The sequence below is a fragment of the Passer domesticus genome, chromosome 6 (genome assembly GCF_036417665.1).
Source record: "Passer domesticus isolate bPasDom1 chromosome 6, bPasDom1.hap1, whole genome shotgun sequence".
In the NCBI taxonomy this organism is placed as follows: Eukaryota; Metazoa; Chordata; class Aves; order Passeriformes; family Passeridae; genus Passer; species Passer domesticus.
In genome coordinates, this window is record NC_087479.1 from 53,471,909 (window position 1) to 53,488,600 (window position 16,692).

A 16,692-nucleotide genomic window follows, 5' to 3' on the forward strand; every position below is an offset into this window, starting at 1 on the left:
GGTTGACACAGGGATCATGGGGATTGCAGGAGCCACAGGGAGCCTCTCCCGGGCCAGGTGTTGGAGCCGCAGGTGACATCGGGGTACGAGCAGGTCCCCACTCCTGGAGGATCAGCCCTGGCCCTCCCTGCCCTGCGGGGACACTGCGAAGGTGTCGGGGCTTGTCCGGGGCGGTGAGGCAAACTCCAGCCTGGAGTTCCCTCGCTGAGGGGCTGCCCCAGCCATGGGCCTGAGAGGGGAGGTTGTGGAGGCTGGGGGGGGAGCGCAGGGAGCCCCTGACACCCCCGGGCTGAGAACAGGCCACACGTGACAGCAGTGGCCACGTGGAGGGTCCTGGCACCTCCTGCCCCACACCGGGCTTTGCCGGGGGGCTCCCTCCTGGCATTCCCTGGTGAGTGTGGGGTGTGGTGGGGGGCCTGGGTTACTGGTGGTAGGAGCTAAGTGGTGACCCCCCCCAAACTGGTTTGGCCCGTTTCAAACACTCCCTCTCAGCTTATCTGGCTTCAAAGGGCTCCTGCTCCTGCTCCATCCCACGCACACAAACACACTCCCTGCCAACCACGGGGAGCCCCCTGCATCCCACAAAATGTCTGTGCCCCCCAAGCTCTGCCTCTCCTCCATCTTCTCCTTCTGACACCCCAAACCCTCCCCGTTACACCCATGGGTGCCCCGAGCTGGGTGTTCAGGGGGATGTGTTGGGAAGGACCCATTGGATCATGGCCATGGTGGCGGTGGGGATCCCTGGGGACTCTTTCAGCATCCTGCAGGTGGCCGAGACGTGGCTCCGCTGTGGGGGCTGGCCCCCCCGGACCCCCGGCCGTGCTGAAGGTTTTGAGGAGCCCCTGAGAGCCCCGAGGTCGGGGAGGCGAGCGGGTTCCATGCAAAACCCCGGCGAGGAGACTGGTTGGGCGAGGTGCGGGGCGGGCCCGTGCGCCCCACGCCCGCCGCCGCCGCCGGCGCCCACCCGCGCCCCGCAGCACCCAGGGGTGCACCTGCCCGCCCGAGGATGCTGCAGGACAGCTGCCCTCCGGGGCCACCCAGCCAGGTACGTGCCGGCCACTCCCGCGGCCGTCGTCGCCGCTGTCCCCACCGTGCCCACCGCGGGTCCCTGGGGGGAGCCGGTGTCACTCGCCCTGCCACGCACGCTGTCCTCTTCCACTGGCCGGGGGTCTGGGGCTCCAGCACGCGGGTCTGGTGGCTGCCCAACAGCGGCCAGCTCCGGACAGGAGGCTTTTCCCTCCCTCGGTGTGCCTCGGTGTCCCCAGGGTGGCTCCTGGCACGTGCGCCGTGTCCGGGCTGCTGCGGCCGCCGCGGCCGCTCCCCGCCCCAGCGCCGATGGCCCCGGCGGGCACGGCCAGCCCTGGGGACACGGGCGTGGGGACGGTGCTGCTCGCGGGGTGGGAGAGGACGCGGCGCTCCCAGGAGCCGGGGCTCCCCGGGAATGTGGCTCTGTCACCCCGCGGGAGAGTGACAGAGGTGGCTCCGGGCGGGGGGTGGCCAGCGGCTGCTTTGGGGACCCCGGATTGGCTTTATTTCGGTCTGTGTCATTCCAGCTGGGCTCGGATCCCCTCAGGAATCCCTCGATTTTGCTTCAAACGTTTTCTTTGTGCTGATTCGCTGTTTCTAAGCCCCCCTGGTGTGTCCCTCTGCTATCCGACCTTCCCCAATTAACAAACTGCTTGATGAGGCAAGCGCTGCCAATTCCAGCTCCAAGCAGCCCCGAATCTCCCCGGACCCCCGAATTTCCAGTTGTCAGCTGCAGGGCAGTGTTATGGTGGGGGAATGCGGGTTTGGGAGGGAGGAAGAGCTGGGGAAAAATGGGGGTTCCAGTGGGCTCGGGGTTGTCCCCGGAGCCCCTCTGTCCCCCGGAGCTGGGGGGCTGCTGGGATGGCCCCGGTCCCCCGGGATCCTGGCACAGGGAGGGCGGGCAAGCGTTGGCTTGCAGAGGGAGCGATCCACCCCCTCCGCCCGCCCGCCCGCTGCGGGGGGAACCCGTGATTCATCCGGGCTCCGAGGCTTGGGAGCGCCCGCCGAGCGCTGCCAAACGCCGTGCGCCCGTGGGGTGGTGCCGCGCTGGGAGAACAGGGGGGACCTCGGGGGTTTTCCTGGGTGCTGTACCCCAAAAGGTCCAGGCGTGGCCCCTGGGCAAAAGGGGGCTCCCACAAACCCCAAAGTTGGGGGTTGTTGCTTGCCTGCACGTTGGTCCTTGCCACATCGGGATGGTGCCACCAAGGGGGATTTGGGGGAGCCACCGGGGAACTGTCACCCCAAAGTGCTGGCCCGCAGCTCTTGCCACCCCGCCCGTGCCGCGGCTCCTGCTGACGGCGGCACATTCCTCGGGGACAGCCGCCCTTTTCACCCCCGACCGGAGCGCACACGCTGTCACCGCCGGGCGCTGTACACCCAGCCCTGCCCGCGACGCTGCTGTCGCTGCCGGGGCGGTGACGCCGAGCCAGGGCTGGCCGCAGAGCCAGCCCCGCGTGGCCACGCTCACCCCAAAGCGCCCGGCCGGTGACACGGAGCCTCCGTGACCCCGAGCAGCAGGGGCTGAGAGCGGCCGCAGCTCGGGTCAGGAATGAGCTGATCCAGCCGGGGCTGCGGGACAGCCCTGGCAGCCGGGGGATTTCGGGAGCTGACCCCGAGCGCAGCGGGCCGGGGGGGACGTGGTGGCCCCGGTCTGAATGGATGGGGCGGCTCGGCAGGTGGGGCGAGGCTAATTAGTAGCTGTGGTGGCAGCGGGGCCTGAGTCACCGCGTTCGTCACCGCGGGCCCGCGGCGCTCAGCCGCCTCTTTTTTATTATTGTTGTTTTTTCATTCCCCGGCTGATTTGAAAAGCAAAGCAGGGAGGGCCCAGCCAGGAATTAATGCAGGGAGCCCCCACGACGGGTTGGACCCCTGTGCCAGATGGGGGTCCAGAGCGCTCCTGGAGAGGGGCTTGAGTGATCTGGGGGTCCCTGTGGAGGTGGCCTGGGCCTTTGTGGTCAGGGTTGGTTGAGGAGTCTCCCTGGTGGTCTGGGACACCTTTGGAACCCCATGTGGGGGTGTGGACCTCACTGGGGTGACAATCTGGGGGTCCAGAGCTGGACAGAGAGGTCGTATGGGGGTCCAGAGCACTCTCCTCAGAGGTTTCCTGGGGGTCTTGAGCTCATTGGAGGGACACTGTAGGGGTCTGGGGCTCAGTGGCAGGGCTGTGTGAGTCTCTGGAGGTCAACGGGAAGGTTCTCCAAGGGTCTTGGGGCTCTCCTAGGAGGCCACATGCATCACCAGGGCTCACTGGAGAAACAGTGTGGGTGTCCAGGGTTCAGTGGCACAGGTTAATGGGGAGGCTTTGTGGGGGCCCAGAGCTCTTCTAGGGGATTTCCTGGGGGTCTTGGGCTCATTATTGGGACAGTGTGGGGGTCTGGGGCTCACTGGTGTAGCTGCCCAGGAGTCAGGTGGTGATTGTCTGAGGGAATCCTGGCTTTCCCCAAGGTAGGACCCCCAGACCCCTGGACCACCTCCCTCCTCCCCGAGGTCGCCCCTGGCCACCTCCACCTGTGGCGGTGGCGATGGTGATGGTGTCAATAGTGACAGCGGCCTCGGTGGGGCCCCCTCCTTTTCCCGGCGAGGCGTGGCGGCGGGGCGGGACGGACGGGCCGGGACGGAGCCTCCCTAGGGCTGGGGAACGCCGGAACGCCGCCACTGCCGCCGCTCACCTGCGCAGGGCGGCCGGGCTGGCCGCGGCCCCTCGGCACCATGCAGGAGACTAACGCCTTCCTGCTGTCGGCCCTGCAGCCCGAGGCCGGCGTCTGCTCCCTGGCCTTGCCCTCGGACCGGCAGCTGGACGAGCGTAGCCGGGAGGCGGCCGAGGCCCAGCGGCTGCGCAGCGCCCGCGTCCAGGAGCAGGTCCGCATCCGCATGATGCTGCGGGGGCAAGCGCCCGCCCGCCCCGAGGACCTCGCCGACGGCGCCAGAGGTGGGAGACCCCCCGGGAGCCCCTGGGAACACGCGGTGGGACGGGGGGGAGGGAGCCCCTCGGCCGGAACTGTGTTCTGGGTGCAGCCTGGCTGCGGGTTGGGGGGTGCCCCCCACCCCGACCGAGTCCCCCCAGTGCCCCCGAGCATCCCCAGCGCTGGGACCAGGGGTAGCTCAGCCCCAGCGTGGGCTTGTTTTACCCCACTCGGGGTCCTGCCTCCGTTCCCCCACCTGCCCTTGGAGGGCTTTGTGCTTCTGGGGTCCCACACCCCGCATGGGGCTGGCAGGGAGGGAGGATTTTCCCGCCCTGGCAGAGCCCCCCCAGCCTTGAGCGGCGGCGCTGGCCGGGCTCCAGCTCCTCCATTTAACGTCTGCGCCGGCGGCCTCCGCCCTGCCGCCCCGCCCGGCACCGCCGGGATCCCCCGAGCCCCGACCCCCGCGCTGGGCAGCCCGGTGCTGGGGACAGACCCCTGTGACACCCCGAGGGCTGCCCCAGGCGTGAGTCACGCTCCTGGCACCGCCAGCACTGGCGGCGTCCCTGTCCCGTCCCTGTCGTGTCCCACCGGCGGCCCTGGGGCGGTGGCAGGGCAGATGGGCAGCGTGAGGTGCCATGGGGGGCACCGGGGTTCCGGGTGCCGTTCCCGGGGTGAGGAGCCGGGACTGGCTGTGGGGGACGCCTGGGCTGCTGATCCAGCTGCGGCAGGGGGACCGGGCTGAGCCGCGGCGTCCCCGCCAAGGTGGCAATTAGTGCCCTCGCCGTCGGGGCACGAGGCGGGGTGGCCAGGCCACTTCTGTTCCCTGTGGCCAGCGGGCAGGTGAAGGCAGCCTCCTCCCACCCCTTTGTCCCCCATGTTCTGCTTGCGGTGCCACGGTTCCCGCAGCAGGTCCCCCTGGGATGAGCTGGGGCGATCTTTGATCTCCAGCTCCCTTCCTGCCCTGCCCACGCTCACTGTGCCTCCTCCTCTGTGGCTGTCCTGCAGGCGGTCAGTACAGCTCGACCCTGCGCTCCTCCTTCAGCTCCCGCTCCCAGAGCAATGGGGTGGACCCCAAGGCCTCGGTACGTACCCTGTCCCCTGCCCACCGCCTCGCCTGCGCTGAGGAGAGCTCTGGGCTCCCGAGGTGGAGGGATGGATTCCCAACCTTCCATTTCCCCCCTGCAGCTGTACCAGCCGCTGGCCAAGAAGGATTTCGGCACGCTGCGGGGCAGCGGCTGGTCCTCGCGCTCGGCCGTGGACCTCACGCCGCACAAGCGCATGGCCACCATCAGCAACGGGGGCCCGGCCAAGGGCCGCGCGTACGTGGCCGGCTACGCGGCCTCGCAGGCGGCCACCGCCTCGCCGCGGCCCAGCTCCTTCCACGAGCGCAACTTCCGCAGCCGGCAGAACCTGGACACGCTGTCGCTGCGCTCCCTGCGCCTGGCCGACGGGCCGCTCCCGCTCGCCGACGACCGCTACAGCGTCCTGTCGGAGCAGCTGGACGCGCCGGGGCACCGGCAGCTCTACAAGAGCCAGGCCGGCGGCGGCTTCGGCCGCTCCTTCGCCTTCGAGCGGCAGCTGAGCGCCGGCACGGCCGCCAAGGCCGGCTGCGAGTGGCTGGACGGCGCCGAGGGGCCGCCGAGCCGCACCATCCGCGCGCCCGCCATGCGCACGCTGCAGCGCTTCCAGAGCAACAACCGCTCGAGGCTGAGCGCCGGCTCCTTCGGCACCATGCCGGCGGGAGGCGGCGGCGCCTTCCTGGGGCTGGGGGAGCACAGCTCCCGCGCCCCCTCCGTGCGCAGCCTGGCCGAGTCCGGCCACCACCTCGCCGAGCCGCGCGCCATGGAGATGTACAACGGGCACAGCACGCTGCTCGGGCGCCACGCCGGCGGGTGAGGGCCGGGGCTGCTCGGGGTGTCTTGGTGCTTGTCCCCACTGCGGGAGGAGTGTGTCCCACCCTGCTGGAGGAGGGTGAGCCCCTCCAGCTCCCACTGGGCACAAGGGATGTTGGGGAGAGGGGTGGGATGGTGGGCGCAGCCTGGACCACCGCACAGGCTGACCTCTGAGTGTGTCCTGCCCCTGACCCTGGCTCCTCCATGGACACATCCTGAGACATGGCAGGAGGATGATGCTCATCCCACTGGAAATGGAGTCCTGTACCCAGAGCACAGTGGGAAGGAGATGGGTTGGTGGGACTCCTTGGAGACTGGGGACACGGTGGGGCGCAGAGGTGGAGGATCCTGTGGGATGCTCTGCTGGGACTCACCCGGCTGTGGTTCCAGGTTTGACGACATCGACCTGCCCTCAGCAGTGAAGTACCTGATCGCCAGTGACCCCAACCTGCAGGTGCTGGGCGCTGCCTACCTGCAGCACAAGTGCTACAGCGACAGCAGCGCCAAGAAGCAGGTGAGCCCCGGGAAGGGTGGGAGCAGGGAGTTTCCCAGCGGGAGCAGGGGGTTCCCCAGCCCCTCCGACACCACGGGCAGGTGCAGGGGCCTGAGGGAGCCCTGGGAACACAACATGTCTGACCCCCCGGGCTGTCCCCCAGGCCCGCAGCCTGCAGGCCATGCCCAAGCTGGTGAAGCTGTTCAACAGCCCGAACCAGGAGGTGCAGCGCCACGCCACCGGCGCCATGCGCAACCTCATCTACGACAACGCCGAGAACAAGCTGGCACTGGTGGAGGAGAACGGCATCTACGAGCTGATGCGCACCCTGCGGGAGCCCGACGACGAGCTCCGCAAGAATGTCACAGGTTGGGGACAATGGTGGCGTGGGTGGGAGTCCTCCTTCCCCCTCCAGGGTGGCCTCTGCTCCCCTCATGTGAGTGGGGCTCCACAGGGATGATCCCTTTGCTTGGTTGTCACCAGCATGAGCTCCCCGGGGAGGGGAGTCGGGGTGGGTGTGCTCTCCAGCCGTTCCAGTACTGAGGGTCCCCCTCTGTGCAGGGATCCTGTGGAATCTGTCCTCCAGTGACAACCTGAAGGATCGCCTGGCCCGGGACACCCTGGAGCAGCTCACAGACCTGGTCCTGGTCCCTCTCTCTGGGCTGGGGGCTTCAGGTGTCATCCAGCAGAACCCCTCAGAGGCAGAGATCTTTTACAACTCCACGGGCTTCCTCAGGTATCTCCTCCAGGTCCTCCCACTGGTAGCAAAGTTTTGGAGGGAGGAAGAGACAGGAGCTCTGTCTACAGGGCTCTTTTTTGGGCTCAGGAAGGGGTGGCTGTGGGGGATCCCCTTCTCTCCATGACAGAACCCCATTCCCATGCAGGAACCTGAGCTCTGCCAGCCAGCAGACCCGGCAGAAGATGCGCGAGTGCCACGGGCTGGTGGACTCCATGATCCACTATGTGAACAGCTCCCTGGAGGTGGGGAAGTCGGAGGACAAGGTGAGCCCCCGAGCTGGTCCTACAGGGGCTAGAGGAGCTGAGGTGCTGCTCCCCCGCCCTGTTGTGCAAAGGCACCTCTTGGTGTGATGCTGGGAGAACCAGCCCAGCTCCATGGAGTCCACCAGCTGGGCTCACTGGGCACACCCAGTCTCATGACGCTGCTATAGAGCCCCTGTGCCAGCTGGACACACCCTGCAGGTGGCCCAGGGATGACTCCCTCATGTCCCCTGTGCCCCCCAGAGCGTGGAGAACGCTGTCTGTGTCCTGCGCAACCTCTCCTACCGCTTGTACGACGAGATGCCCCCGTCCTCGCTGCAGCGCCTCGAGGGCCACCGGAGGAACGCCGGTGGCACGGTGACAGGGGAGCTGGTGGGCTGCTTCAGCCCCCAGAGCAAGAAGGCCAGGGAGGTCAGTGGGGGCACAGCACATCCTGGCCGTGTCACCGGGGTGGGGCTGGCACTGGGAAGCGCTGGCAGCGGAGGTGATGCCAGGGCGGAGGTGGACGCTGTCCTTAGCTGGTGGGTGGGACACACGGGTGAGCTCAACGGAGGGTGAATCAGGTGCTTGGGGTGAATCAGGTGCTGAACCCCCGCTTTTCCACGCCATGGGGCATGATGTAGCCAGGGTGACCTGCCAGCTCCCTGCCCAGCAGTTCAGGCCGGGCAGGTATGGGAAAGGCAGCGCTGGCAGTGATGGACACTGAGGAGGAGTCTAACAATGCCCCTGTCCCTCAGCACTACCTGAATGCAGACATCGTCACCTTCACGGAGGTCTCCAAGGACCCCAAGGGCATGGAGTGGCTCTGGAACCCGCAGATCGTGGGCATCTACAACCGGCTGCTGCAGCGCTGCGAGCTCAACAAGCACACGACGGAGGCGGCCTCGGGAGCCCTGCAGAACATCACGGCCGGGGACCGCAGGGTGAGGCCCGGGAGCACCGGGGCTCCCACCACAGCCGTGCTGGGAGGGGGGCACCTGGGCAGGGTTCACCCCCCCCGCTCCCAGTGAGTGGGGGGAGGAGGAGCAGGGAGCTGGCGGGGTCTCCAAGGGGGTGTTTGCCTTGCAGTGGGCGGGTGTGCTGAGCCGGCTGGCGCTGGAGCAGGAGCGCATCCTGAATCCCGTGCTGGACCGTGTCCGCACTGCCGACCACCACCAGCTGCGCTCCCTCACCGGCCTCATCCGCAACCTGTCCCGCCACGCCCGCAACAAGGACGAGATGTGTGAGTGCCGGGGGTCGACCAGGGCTGGGGGGTGCTTCCCAACCTTTGCCTGCCATTGTCTCCAGCCACATCCCAGCCCCATCCTGCCTGCTGCGTCCCCGCATGCAGCCGAGCCGGCGGGCTGCTCCATGCCCTGTTCCCAGACGTGGCTCTGTCCCCTCCGGCTCTGGCCACCAGCCCTGATGTGCCCTTTGCCCACAGCCACCAAGGTGGTCAGCCACCTGATCGAGAAGCTGCCCGGGAGTGTCGGGGACAAGGCCCCGCCTGCCGACGTCATCGTGAACATCATCGCGGTGCTCAACAACCTGGTGGTGGAGAGCCCCATGGCCGCCCGCGACATCGTCTACTTCGACGGCCTCAGGAAGCTCTTCTTCATCAAGAAGCGACGGGACAGGTGGGAGCTGCGTGTCCCAGCTCACAGCCGGGCTCCTGTCCTGCTCTCCGCTCCCTCCCTGCTCCAGCACCGTGGAAGAGGGTCACAAGTTTCCTTCCAAAACCTTGCTGTTGGGAGTCCCCAGACTAGCTCAGAGTGGCCTCGTGGCCACCTGCCAGCCCTTTGTCACCTCACCATCACCATAGCTGCCTTTTCCCATCAGGGAACCTCTCCCTGCTCTTGCCTGTTATTGTGGGATCCAGCCATTCCCCTCCTGCCTCTCCCCACCCTCATCAAGCCCCGAGTCCCTCCAGACCCCACTAGAGTGGTCTCCTTGGGCTGATGGGCACTGTCCCATGCTCAGTGGTCCCCAAAAACCTCATTGCACCCTGTTCCTTTCCCAGCTCAGACAATGAGAAGTCCTCCCGAGCCGCTGCCAGCCTCCTGGGAAACATGTGGCAGTACACCAAGCTCCACCGGGACTTCAAGATGGTATGTACCCATTCCAGAGCCCCCTGCAGCCACTGGGAGCATCCCTGGGGAGTCAAGGCCAGGGGACTCATCCTGGAGAGCCACACCACCCAGGATATGCTGGGGCCCCACTCCACACCTGCTTTTCCTCAGGTGTGGGGACATCCCAGAGCGTTGTCCCCATGCAGGTGGGGTGGGGACAGTGTGGCCCATCAGTACCGGGGCAGAGGGGCTCCCTGTGCCTGATGGGGCTGTCTCCTTGCAGAAGGGGTACCGGAAGGAGGACTTCCTCAGCCTGTGAGGACACCCTGGGAGCTGGAATGCCTCGCTGGGATGCTCCATGCTGCCAGCCATGCCGTGGGGAGGCTGCTTGCCGCCAGACCCCCACTCTGTAGCCTAATCCCTACATCCCATGTGCCTCCCGCCTTTGCCAGGTCCCCTTCCCTGGCTGGGGGACACTTGTCCTCCCTCCTGCCCAGCTTACACCCAGTGACTGCTTTTGGCTCTGCTGTGGGGCCCCACTGGGACTCCATTTAGTGGGGGGTGCTGCCCCATGGCACCCCTTGGGGGCCCTCCCCATGCTCAGGCAGCTGTCTGCAAAACCTGGCTTGACAGGGGGGGCAGGCAGGAGCTGTAGGGATTTGGGAAGGCTCCTGTAGAGCAGTTCTGGGGCAGGGGGGGCTTCTGGGGGTGCTTCATCCCAGCTCCCTGAGCTGCGGGGCCGGGGATGTCCGCGCCCTGTGCCAGTGCGGGATGCGCTGCGGGGTTACACTTTTGTTCTGCCCTGGCTGGGTGGGGATGGAGCTTTGCATGGCTTGGGGGCTTGGAGGGCTCTGAGGTGGCTTCCCACAGTTTGTGGGGTGGCACAGCGGCTGCAGGGAGCTGGGAAGTGACGCTGTGACAGCGCTGCATTCCCCCTTTGCTGTGGAGGGTGGGCAGGGGGGCTGCCTGGTGGGGCTCTGTGCCCTGACTGCAGGAAGCCTGGGAGGGCCTCAGGGCTCCATCTGCCACCCTGTGGGGACTGTCCCAGTGTGGCAGAGCTGCTGCTGTCGTTCCTCACCAGCTGCTGCCAGGGCTGGGCCCTGCTGGCACAGCAGGATCCGGGCAGGGCTGTCCGGGTCGTGTTTGCTGAGCAGTGTCACCCGTGGGTGGGGAGGTGTCCCCGGTGTCCCCGGTGCTGGGTGCAGACGGGTCCAAAGCTCTCTGTGCCACAGCGGTGGCCGGGAGGGGACGCACGGGTGCGCTGGGGGTGGCTTTGGGCTGCCGCTGGATTTGGGGCTGGGGGAGCCCCACGCTTGGGGGGCACAGGGCACCCGGGGGGGGACAGTGTAGAGTAGAGGGGTGGGAGGATGGGGGGAGTGGGCAGAGGGGCTGGAGCAGCCCCCACGGTGAGTGGCACTGGTGTGGTCCAGGCTCGGGGTCACGGGGTGTTTGGCTCTGCAGCTGTCTGTGTACAACCCCCCCGCCCTGTGTACCCCTGAAATAAAAGCCTTGAGTGATGCTCACCTGCACCTGCGTTTCGATGGCACCTGGGAGAGGGGGGGACAGTGTCCTGGTGACACCAGTGCCGTGGGGACACCAGCACAAGGTGAGCTCGCTCTGCAGTGCCATGCCACGCTCTGTGCCTGGCTTGGCTCAGAGTTAGTGTGACAGGGACACTGGTGTGGGAAGGACAGATCAGAGACCCCCCCATGTCACCTGTGTCCCCATCATGGACAGATGCAGTGGGTGCAGCAGCCTTTTATTGTCACGGGGGTTTCCATCTGGGACAAAGGCGCTGCCACCACTCCTGTCAGGCACTCCCTGGGGCTGGGGCGCGTTGTTCCTCGGAGAGCATCACCCATCCCAGCGCTTGTCCATCATGCAGGAAGAACATACCTGCCACCCACGGCAAGGGACACGGCCCAGCCACCTGGGTGGCACCCAGGGGTGGCACTGAGGTATTACAGGCATGGTGTTCCTGGTGAGGGTTTTCCAGTTCTCCACTTTGGAGCCAGCTCCTGCTTTCCCAGCACAGCCGTGGCTCTGATCCCATCGACACTCCCGGGCTCCTCAGCCCTGACCTGCTCCGTGTGTCCCCACGGGGCTGGGGGACGCCTGTGGCCCTGCTCAGATGTCATCCTCGGTCACCAGGCAGTAGAAGTCCGTGCGGGCGCCGTAGTTGCGCGACCCCAGGTCCGAGACGTCGAGCTCGGAGCGCTGCCCGTCCCGCAGCTGCGCGTCCTCCGTCCCGCTGGGCGCCGGAGCCCCGGGAGCGCTGCGCCCACCCAGGCGGGGCGGCGGGGGGCTTCCGAAGACGCGCCCTCGGAGGCCTGGCAGGAGCAGGGAGATGGGTTTACGTGGAGGGGGAAGGGGCTGCACCCACCCCGCAGGCAAAGCCCAGGAGTGACCTCCAGCGCGCATCCGTCCCCTCGGGAGAAGCAGCAGGGACACGGACCTGTGCCGAGGTCCCCGTCCGGGTCCAGGTCTCCTGCGCTGTCCAGGTAGCTGCTGTGCAGGATCAGCATGGGGTCCTTGTCCTCCTGCAGCTGGGTCTGCGGGTCCCCCACGCTCCTTCCCCCCGCGAAGGACACCTTGCGCGGCAGGGCCAGGCACAGCTCCTTCCAGAAGTCCGACGATGGGGTCTGCAGGGGTGCCGAGGGGATGAGCCGGGCCGGGACCAGCGGAGCACGGCCCCGCAGGGTTCCACGGGCTCGGCTCGCTCTCCCCGGCGCTGGGAGCTCGGCCAAGGTGAGGCTGTGCTCCGGCGTGGCACCGTGCCCACGCGCCGGCGGAGAAACCGGCCCGACCTGCTGGAACGCTCCCCAGGGCTCCGGCTCCCAGGCTGGCCCCGAAATGGCCGGAGCGGCCCTGGGCCACAGCTCTGCTCGGGGAGCTGAGGCTGGGGAGGCCCTGCAGTGTCACAGGGTCCTCCTGACCATAAGGGTTTGGGGGGTGAGCTCCCAGATCCGGGGCTCTTCTGGTTGGGTTTTTAAATGTCCTCCAAAAGGTGAGTGCCCCACCTTGGAGCCTGGGGTGCAGCCCCAGAGGGCAGCAGGGAGGCTGACCCAAAATGGGGAGCTGGGAATGGAAGGTGGGGTGCTGGTGGGATGGGTCCTGCTCTGCTGTCACCATGGGGCAGCCCCAGAGGGCAGCAGGGAGGCTGACCCAAAATGGGGAGCTGGGAATGGAAGGTGGGGTGCTGGTGGGATGGGTCCTGCTCTGCTGTCACCATGGGGCAGCCCCAGAGGGCAGCAGGGAAGGAGGCTGGCACTGCGGGGTGCTGGGGAGGGAAAGGGGGCTCTGGGTGGGGTCAGGATCCCGCTCAGCACTCACCATGGAGCCGGCTCTCCACACCAGCAGGGTCACTGTGCTTCGGTGCTGCTTCAGCAGGGTGATGGCAGGGTGGGTGATCTCCCGGTACTGGCTCTCGAAGACGATGAAGATGGGTTTCCTGGAAAGCTCCAGCAGCCTCCAGAGCCCTTCCCTGCCAGACAAGTGGGTGACAGGAGGGTGAGGGACCCAGCAGCCCCTCTCCTCTCCAGTGGGAGCTGCTCTGCTCCTACCTGAAGCTGCTGTTGCACCACTCCTGCTCCAGGTACGCGACGGAGAGCACCACGATGAGGCGCCGGCACCGGCTGACATTCATGATGAGGTCAGCTGATGGCTCTGTGGGCAAAAAGGGTGTCAAGCCCCCAGGCCCCTGTGCCACCCCCTGCCCAGCCCTGCCTGGTGCCTGCCTGAGTTGGGCAGGATGTTCTGCTCGTCCAGGAAGAGCTTGTAGCCGTGGCGGTTTTCCAGCTGCGGCTTCATGATGAAGTGGATGAACTTCCGGTCATCGGGGGCAGTGGCGTGGGAGACGTAGGCATCGTAGAGCTTCCCATCTGGGGAGATCCACGGAGCAGGGATAACATGGGAAGGGCTGTGTGAGCCCCCAGACTCAGAGTGAGTGTGAGTGGGAACACCTTTGGCTCACCGTTGATCTCCAGCTCTCCGTAGCGGTCCCGGTACCAGAGGAGCGCGTTCAGGCGGCACCGGACGTAGAGCACAGCCAGGAGCACCAGGAGCACCAGGACCAGGAGGGCTGCCAGCACCGCTGGCACATGCCCCACCGCCTCTGCCAGGACAGGAAGGGCACGGTGAGCAGCATAGCTGGGTTTGGTGCAGGTTGTGGGAGAAGCAGCAGAGCCCCTATCACTCTCCTCAATCCCCCTGTGCGCCTGGGCTCTCCGTGGGATGCCCCCTCCCTGTCACCAGCAGTCCCTACCGGCTCGCCGCAGGGTGAAGGTGGCCGTGGCATTGCTGATCCAGCAGGCAAACACCCCGAAATCAGCATCGTGGGTGAGGTTGAGCTGCAGGACGCTGGCCAGGAGCTGCTCTGAGGAGTTTTGGCCAGACCTGACAGGACATGGGGGATGCTGTGGGTCAGGCCGTGTGGTGACAGACCCCAAAAGCAGATAGATGGATGTCCCCAGGGCAGGCTCCTTACCAGACAGTGTCCTGGCTGCTCCCGCTGCCCAGCCACTGCCCATCCTTGCTCCAGGTGGGAATGGGCTGGCAGTGCTCGGTGCCTGCCCAGCGCACGGTGCAGTTCAGCTCGACCTGGCTCCCCAGCACCACGTCCAGCGTCTCGTTGGCAGCCGGCACCAGGAATTCGGGGGGCACGCTGCAAAGGTCTGGGGGCACAGAGGGGAGGGGGTTTGGATGGGAAAGCTGATCCAGCTCCCCCCAGGGCACGTGACTGCTGTAGCCATCCCAGAAAAACAAGCTCTGCCTTGGGGGTCTGGCAGCGAGTGGTGTTCGTGGCTGTTGAGCAACATGCCGAGCCGGTTTTGGGGGCTGGGAAGGACCCTCGGCACCCTAAGAGGTGACAGCAGAGCAGGACCCCCAGCTGAGCTTGCACAGGGCTCCTTCCCAGCTGAGAACAGGGGAGAAGTGGGATCTCACCTACCTGCCATGGCTGCTCAGGTGACAGGCGCGGGCGCTGCCAGCATCTCACGCGGCGTCTTCCGGGGGGGACAAAGTCCGCCCGCCTCTGCCACAGGGCGGGCTGGGCCTGGGACACAGCGGGAGCAGCTCTGGGAGTGCTGGCACAGGCAGGGCACGGCCACCCCCCTCGGCCCCCGCAGCGATTCCCACTGGGGGTGGTGGGTGCTGCTCTGTGGTAAAGCCAAAGCCACGTCCTACCCACAGCCTGGTGGCCACTGTGTCACCTGCCCTCCCTGCACTGACTCCCAGCCTGGCTTTCCCAACCGTGAATTTACGTGTGGGAGGTGATTAATGACCAGCCGGGGGTTGCAGGATTTTAAAAATATGGCTTCAGCCCAGATCCAAAACCAAGGTGGGGAAATGAGCTCAGCCATGGGAAACCCCAGATTTGGGGGTCTCGGTGGTACCTCCTTCACCTGCCAACCCCCTGCCTGGGCTGCAGAGCTGCCTCCAGCCTGACATGCCCTTGAACCTGCTAATTACCAGCGGTCTGGTTTGTTTATGGAAACGCAGCTCCCACCTGGAGAGCTCCCCGGCGGGTGCCGTGTTCCCGGTGTGTTGCTACCCCGTGGCTGTGCCCAGGGATTGGCACAGCATTCCAGGCAAGCGGGGAGCACAGGGATGGCACAGAGGGACCCCCCAGCTGGCATCACTGCCATGGCCCCGTGGGAAGAGGCGGATACAGGGAGCAGAGCCTGGCAAGGCTGGGCTCTGTCCCCACACACCTGATGTGGGTGATGTGGGTGCTGGGGCTGAGGTGGCAGTCTCAGGGATGTCACAGTGCCCGTGTTTCCATGGTTAACTCCCAGACTGACTCTGGGAGTCAGGAGGGGTGAAAGCCTCTCCCAGGGCTCCTCTTTGCTGTGGAGTTTCAGCACTCCTGGCTGCACCCTGATTTTGGGTGGGAGCAGGGTTGCTCCCCCGGTGTTTGTTGGTGTGGAATGGAAAGGGGAGGTCTGTGGGGCTGCCTGGCTTGGAGCAGGGATGCAGGCACGGTGCTTCCCTCTGGAGCAGCCCAGTGCCAGGCGTGGGGTGAAACCAGGGATCAAGGTACGCGAGAGACGCCCAGTACATGTTCAGCTTGAGCAGCTGGAAGTGATTTATACCTAAAGGATTAACTGAGTTTCTCCATGGCCAGGGAAGGAAGAGGACGGGGTGGAGGCGAGCCAGCCCACCTGGACTTCACGTGGAGAAAGGGTGGGAGATGCTTATGAGGGTGGCATGGGGCTGTCTCTGCCTGGTGTGATGCTCCAGCTCTGCTCCTGGCTGGGTCACTCCTAAGCCATTTCCTCTGATGGTCAGAATAAGGAAGCTCCAACGAGCTGCAGCCTGGCCAGGGGGTGTGGGGAGGCCCCAAAAAACCCATGGAGCCCTTTGGTGCAGGGAAGGGCAGTGCTGGATGGCAGGGAGTGGGTGCTGGGGCTGCCGAGGGCCAGGGAGGGAGGAGCACCGGCTAACGGGCAGCAGCAGCTCCCATTTCCCACATCCCGGCCTGGGGACACCCCGGCTTTGAGGCAGAGCACCGTGTGGACATTGTGGGGTGGAGAATGATGGCTGGGCACGGCATTCCCTGGAACACGGCTGTGGGGAGGGCAGGGAGGCACCCTGGCCAGGGAGTTGTGGGGTGGGTGTGCCGAGGCAGCAAGCGGGATGGAGGGCGAAGGAGAGCCAGAACGGGAACGCACAGGGAATGGGGTGAAGGTGAAACCCTGCTGACCTCATCTGGGGCGGCTTCAGCACGGAAAGAAAAGCAGAACAGAGCTGCATTTACCTTTGGATCTTCCCCAGCCGTAGGCTTCCTGCTCGTCGCCTCCCGCTTGAGCCGACCCGACCGGCCAGATGAGTGCTTGGAATTTCTCTTTTTTTTCCCTTTCTGTTTTAATAGTTTATCTATTTCTCCTCCCAGTTCAGCCCCTGCCCTCGGCGGGCGCTGCCGCTGCCCCAATCCCCGGGCGCCAGGCCCGTGGGAAGGGCTGGCTGTGCCTCCCTCCCACTGCTCCACCTCCACCTGAACCTGCGGGGGGAGAATTCTACAACTCCGGCTTCAGGGGAGGGGAAAAGAGACGAGAAAAGAGGAGGGGGACGGCAACACACCCAGCAGGTGTCACAAGGCTTGGGGGCCAAGGAGGAGCCCGGTTTTCCAGGCTGGAAGAGCCCACAGAGGTGTCAGGGTGAGAAGAAAACCTGCCATCAGCTGTGGGGTCTCCTGTTTGTGTCCTTCTCCTCCCTTTCGTCCTCTCTGTGACTTTAGAGCCTTTTTGCCAGATGAAGCTGCTGCTGGAGGTGGTTGCTCCAGCTGGCACTGGCTGTGGGGAGCTGGATCCGGCCACTGTAGACAGCAGATA

The 16,692-nt window shown here is 66.1% G+C and overlaps 2 protein-coding genes across 2 annotated transcripts; one reads left to right on the forward strand and one right to left on the reverse strand.

Annotated features, from left to right (window-relative positions):
- The first annotated feature begins 3,720 nt into the window (after positions 1-3,720).
- Positions 3,721-10,674, forward strand: PKP3 (plakophilin 3). Its single transcript, XM_064425733.1, has 13 exons — positions 3,721-3,955; positions 4,935-5,011; positions 5,115-5,821; positions 6,212-6,335; positions 6,478-6,682; positions 6,876-7,050; positions 7,199-7,316; positions 7,557-7,724; positions 8,051-8,236; positions 8,382-8,535; positions 8,737-8,929; positions 9,313-9,400; positions 9,645-10,674. The coding sequence occupies exons 1-13, from the start codon at positions 3,736-3,738 to the stop codon at positions 9,678-9,680; spliced, it is 2,451 nt and encodes an 816-aa protein (XP_064281803.1). The 5' UTR covers positions 3,721-3,735; the 3' UTR covers positions 9,681-10,674.
- A 435-nt stretch (positions 10,675-11,109) lies between these two features.
- Positions 11,110-16,194, reverse strand: SIGIRR (single Ig and TIR domain containing). Its single transcript, XM_064425738.1, has 10 exons — positions 16,119-16,194; positions 14,310-14,414; positions 13,848-14,034; positions 13,626-13,756; positions 13,335-13,475; positions 13,099-13,242; positions 12,925-13,027; positions 12,695-12,845; positions 11,817-12,003; positions 11,110-11,691 (listed from the first exon to the last, which is right to left on the reverse strand). Exons 2-10 carry the CDS (start codon positions 14,314-14,316, stop codon positions 11,489-11,491), a joined length of 1,254 nt encoding a protein of 417 aa, XP_064281808.1. The 5' UTR covers positions 14,317-14,414; positions 16,119-16,194; the 3' UTR covers positions 11,110-11,488.
- Between the last annotated feature and the right edge of the window lie 498 nt (positions 16,195-16,692).

Coding starts and splice junctions, on each gene's coding strand:
- PKP3 (XM_064425733.1), top strand. CDS start 3,736: ATGCAGGAGACTAACGCCTTCCTGCTGTCGGCCCTGCAGCCCGAGGCC. Junction 8,237..8,381: donor TCACGGCCGGGGACCGCAGG/GTGAGGCCCGGG, acceptor TTTGCCTTGCAG/TGGGCGGGTGTGCTGAGCCG. Junction 9,401..9,644: donor TCCACCGGGACTTCAAGATG/GTATGTACCCAT, acceptor GTCTCCTTGCAG/AAGGGGTACCGGAAGGAGGA.
- SIGIRR (XM_064425738.1), bottom strand. Junction 13,028..13,098: donor GAACATCCTGCCCAACTCAG/GCAGGCACCAGG, acceptor TTTTGCCCACAG/AGCCATCAGCTGACCTCATC. Junction 12,004..12,694: donor TGTGGAGAGCCGGCTCCATG/GTGAGTGCTGAG, acceptor GCACCCCTGCAG/ACCCCATCGTCGGACTTCTG.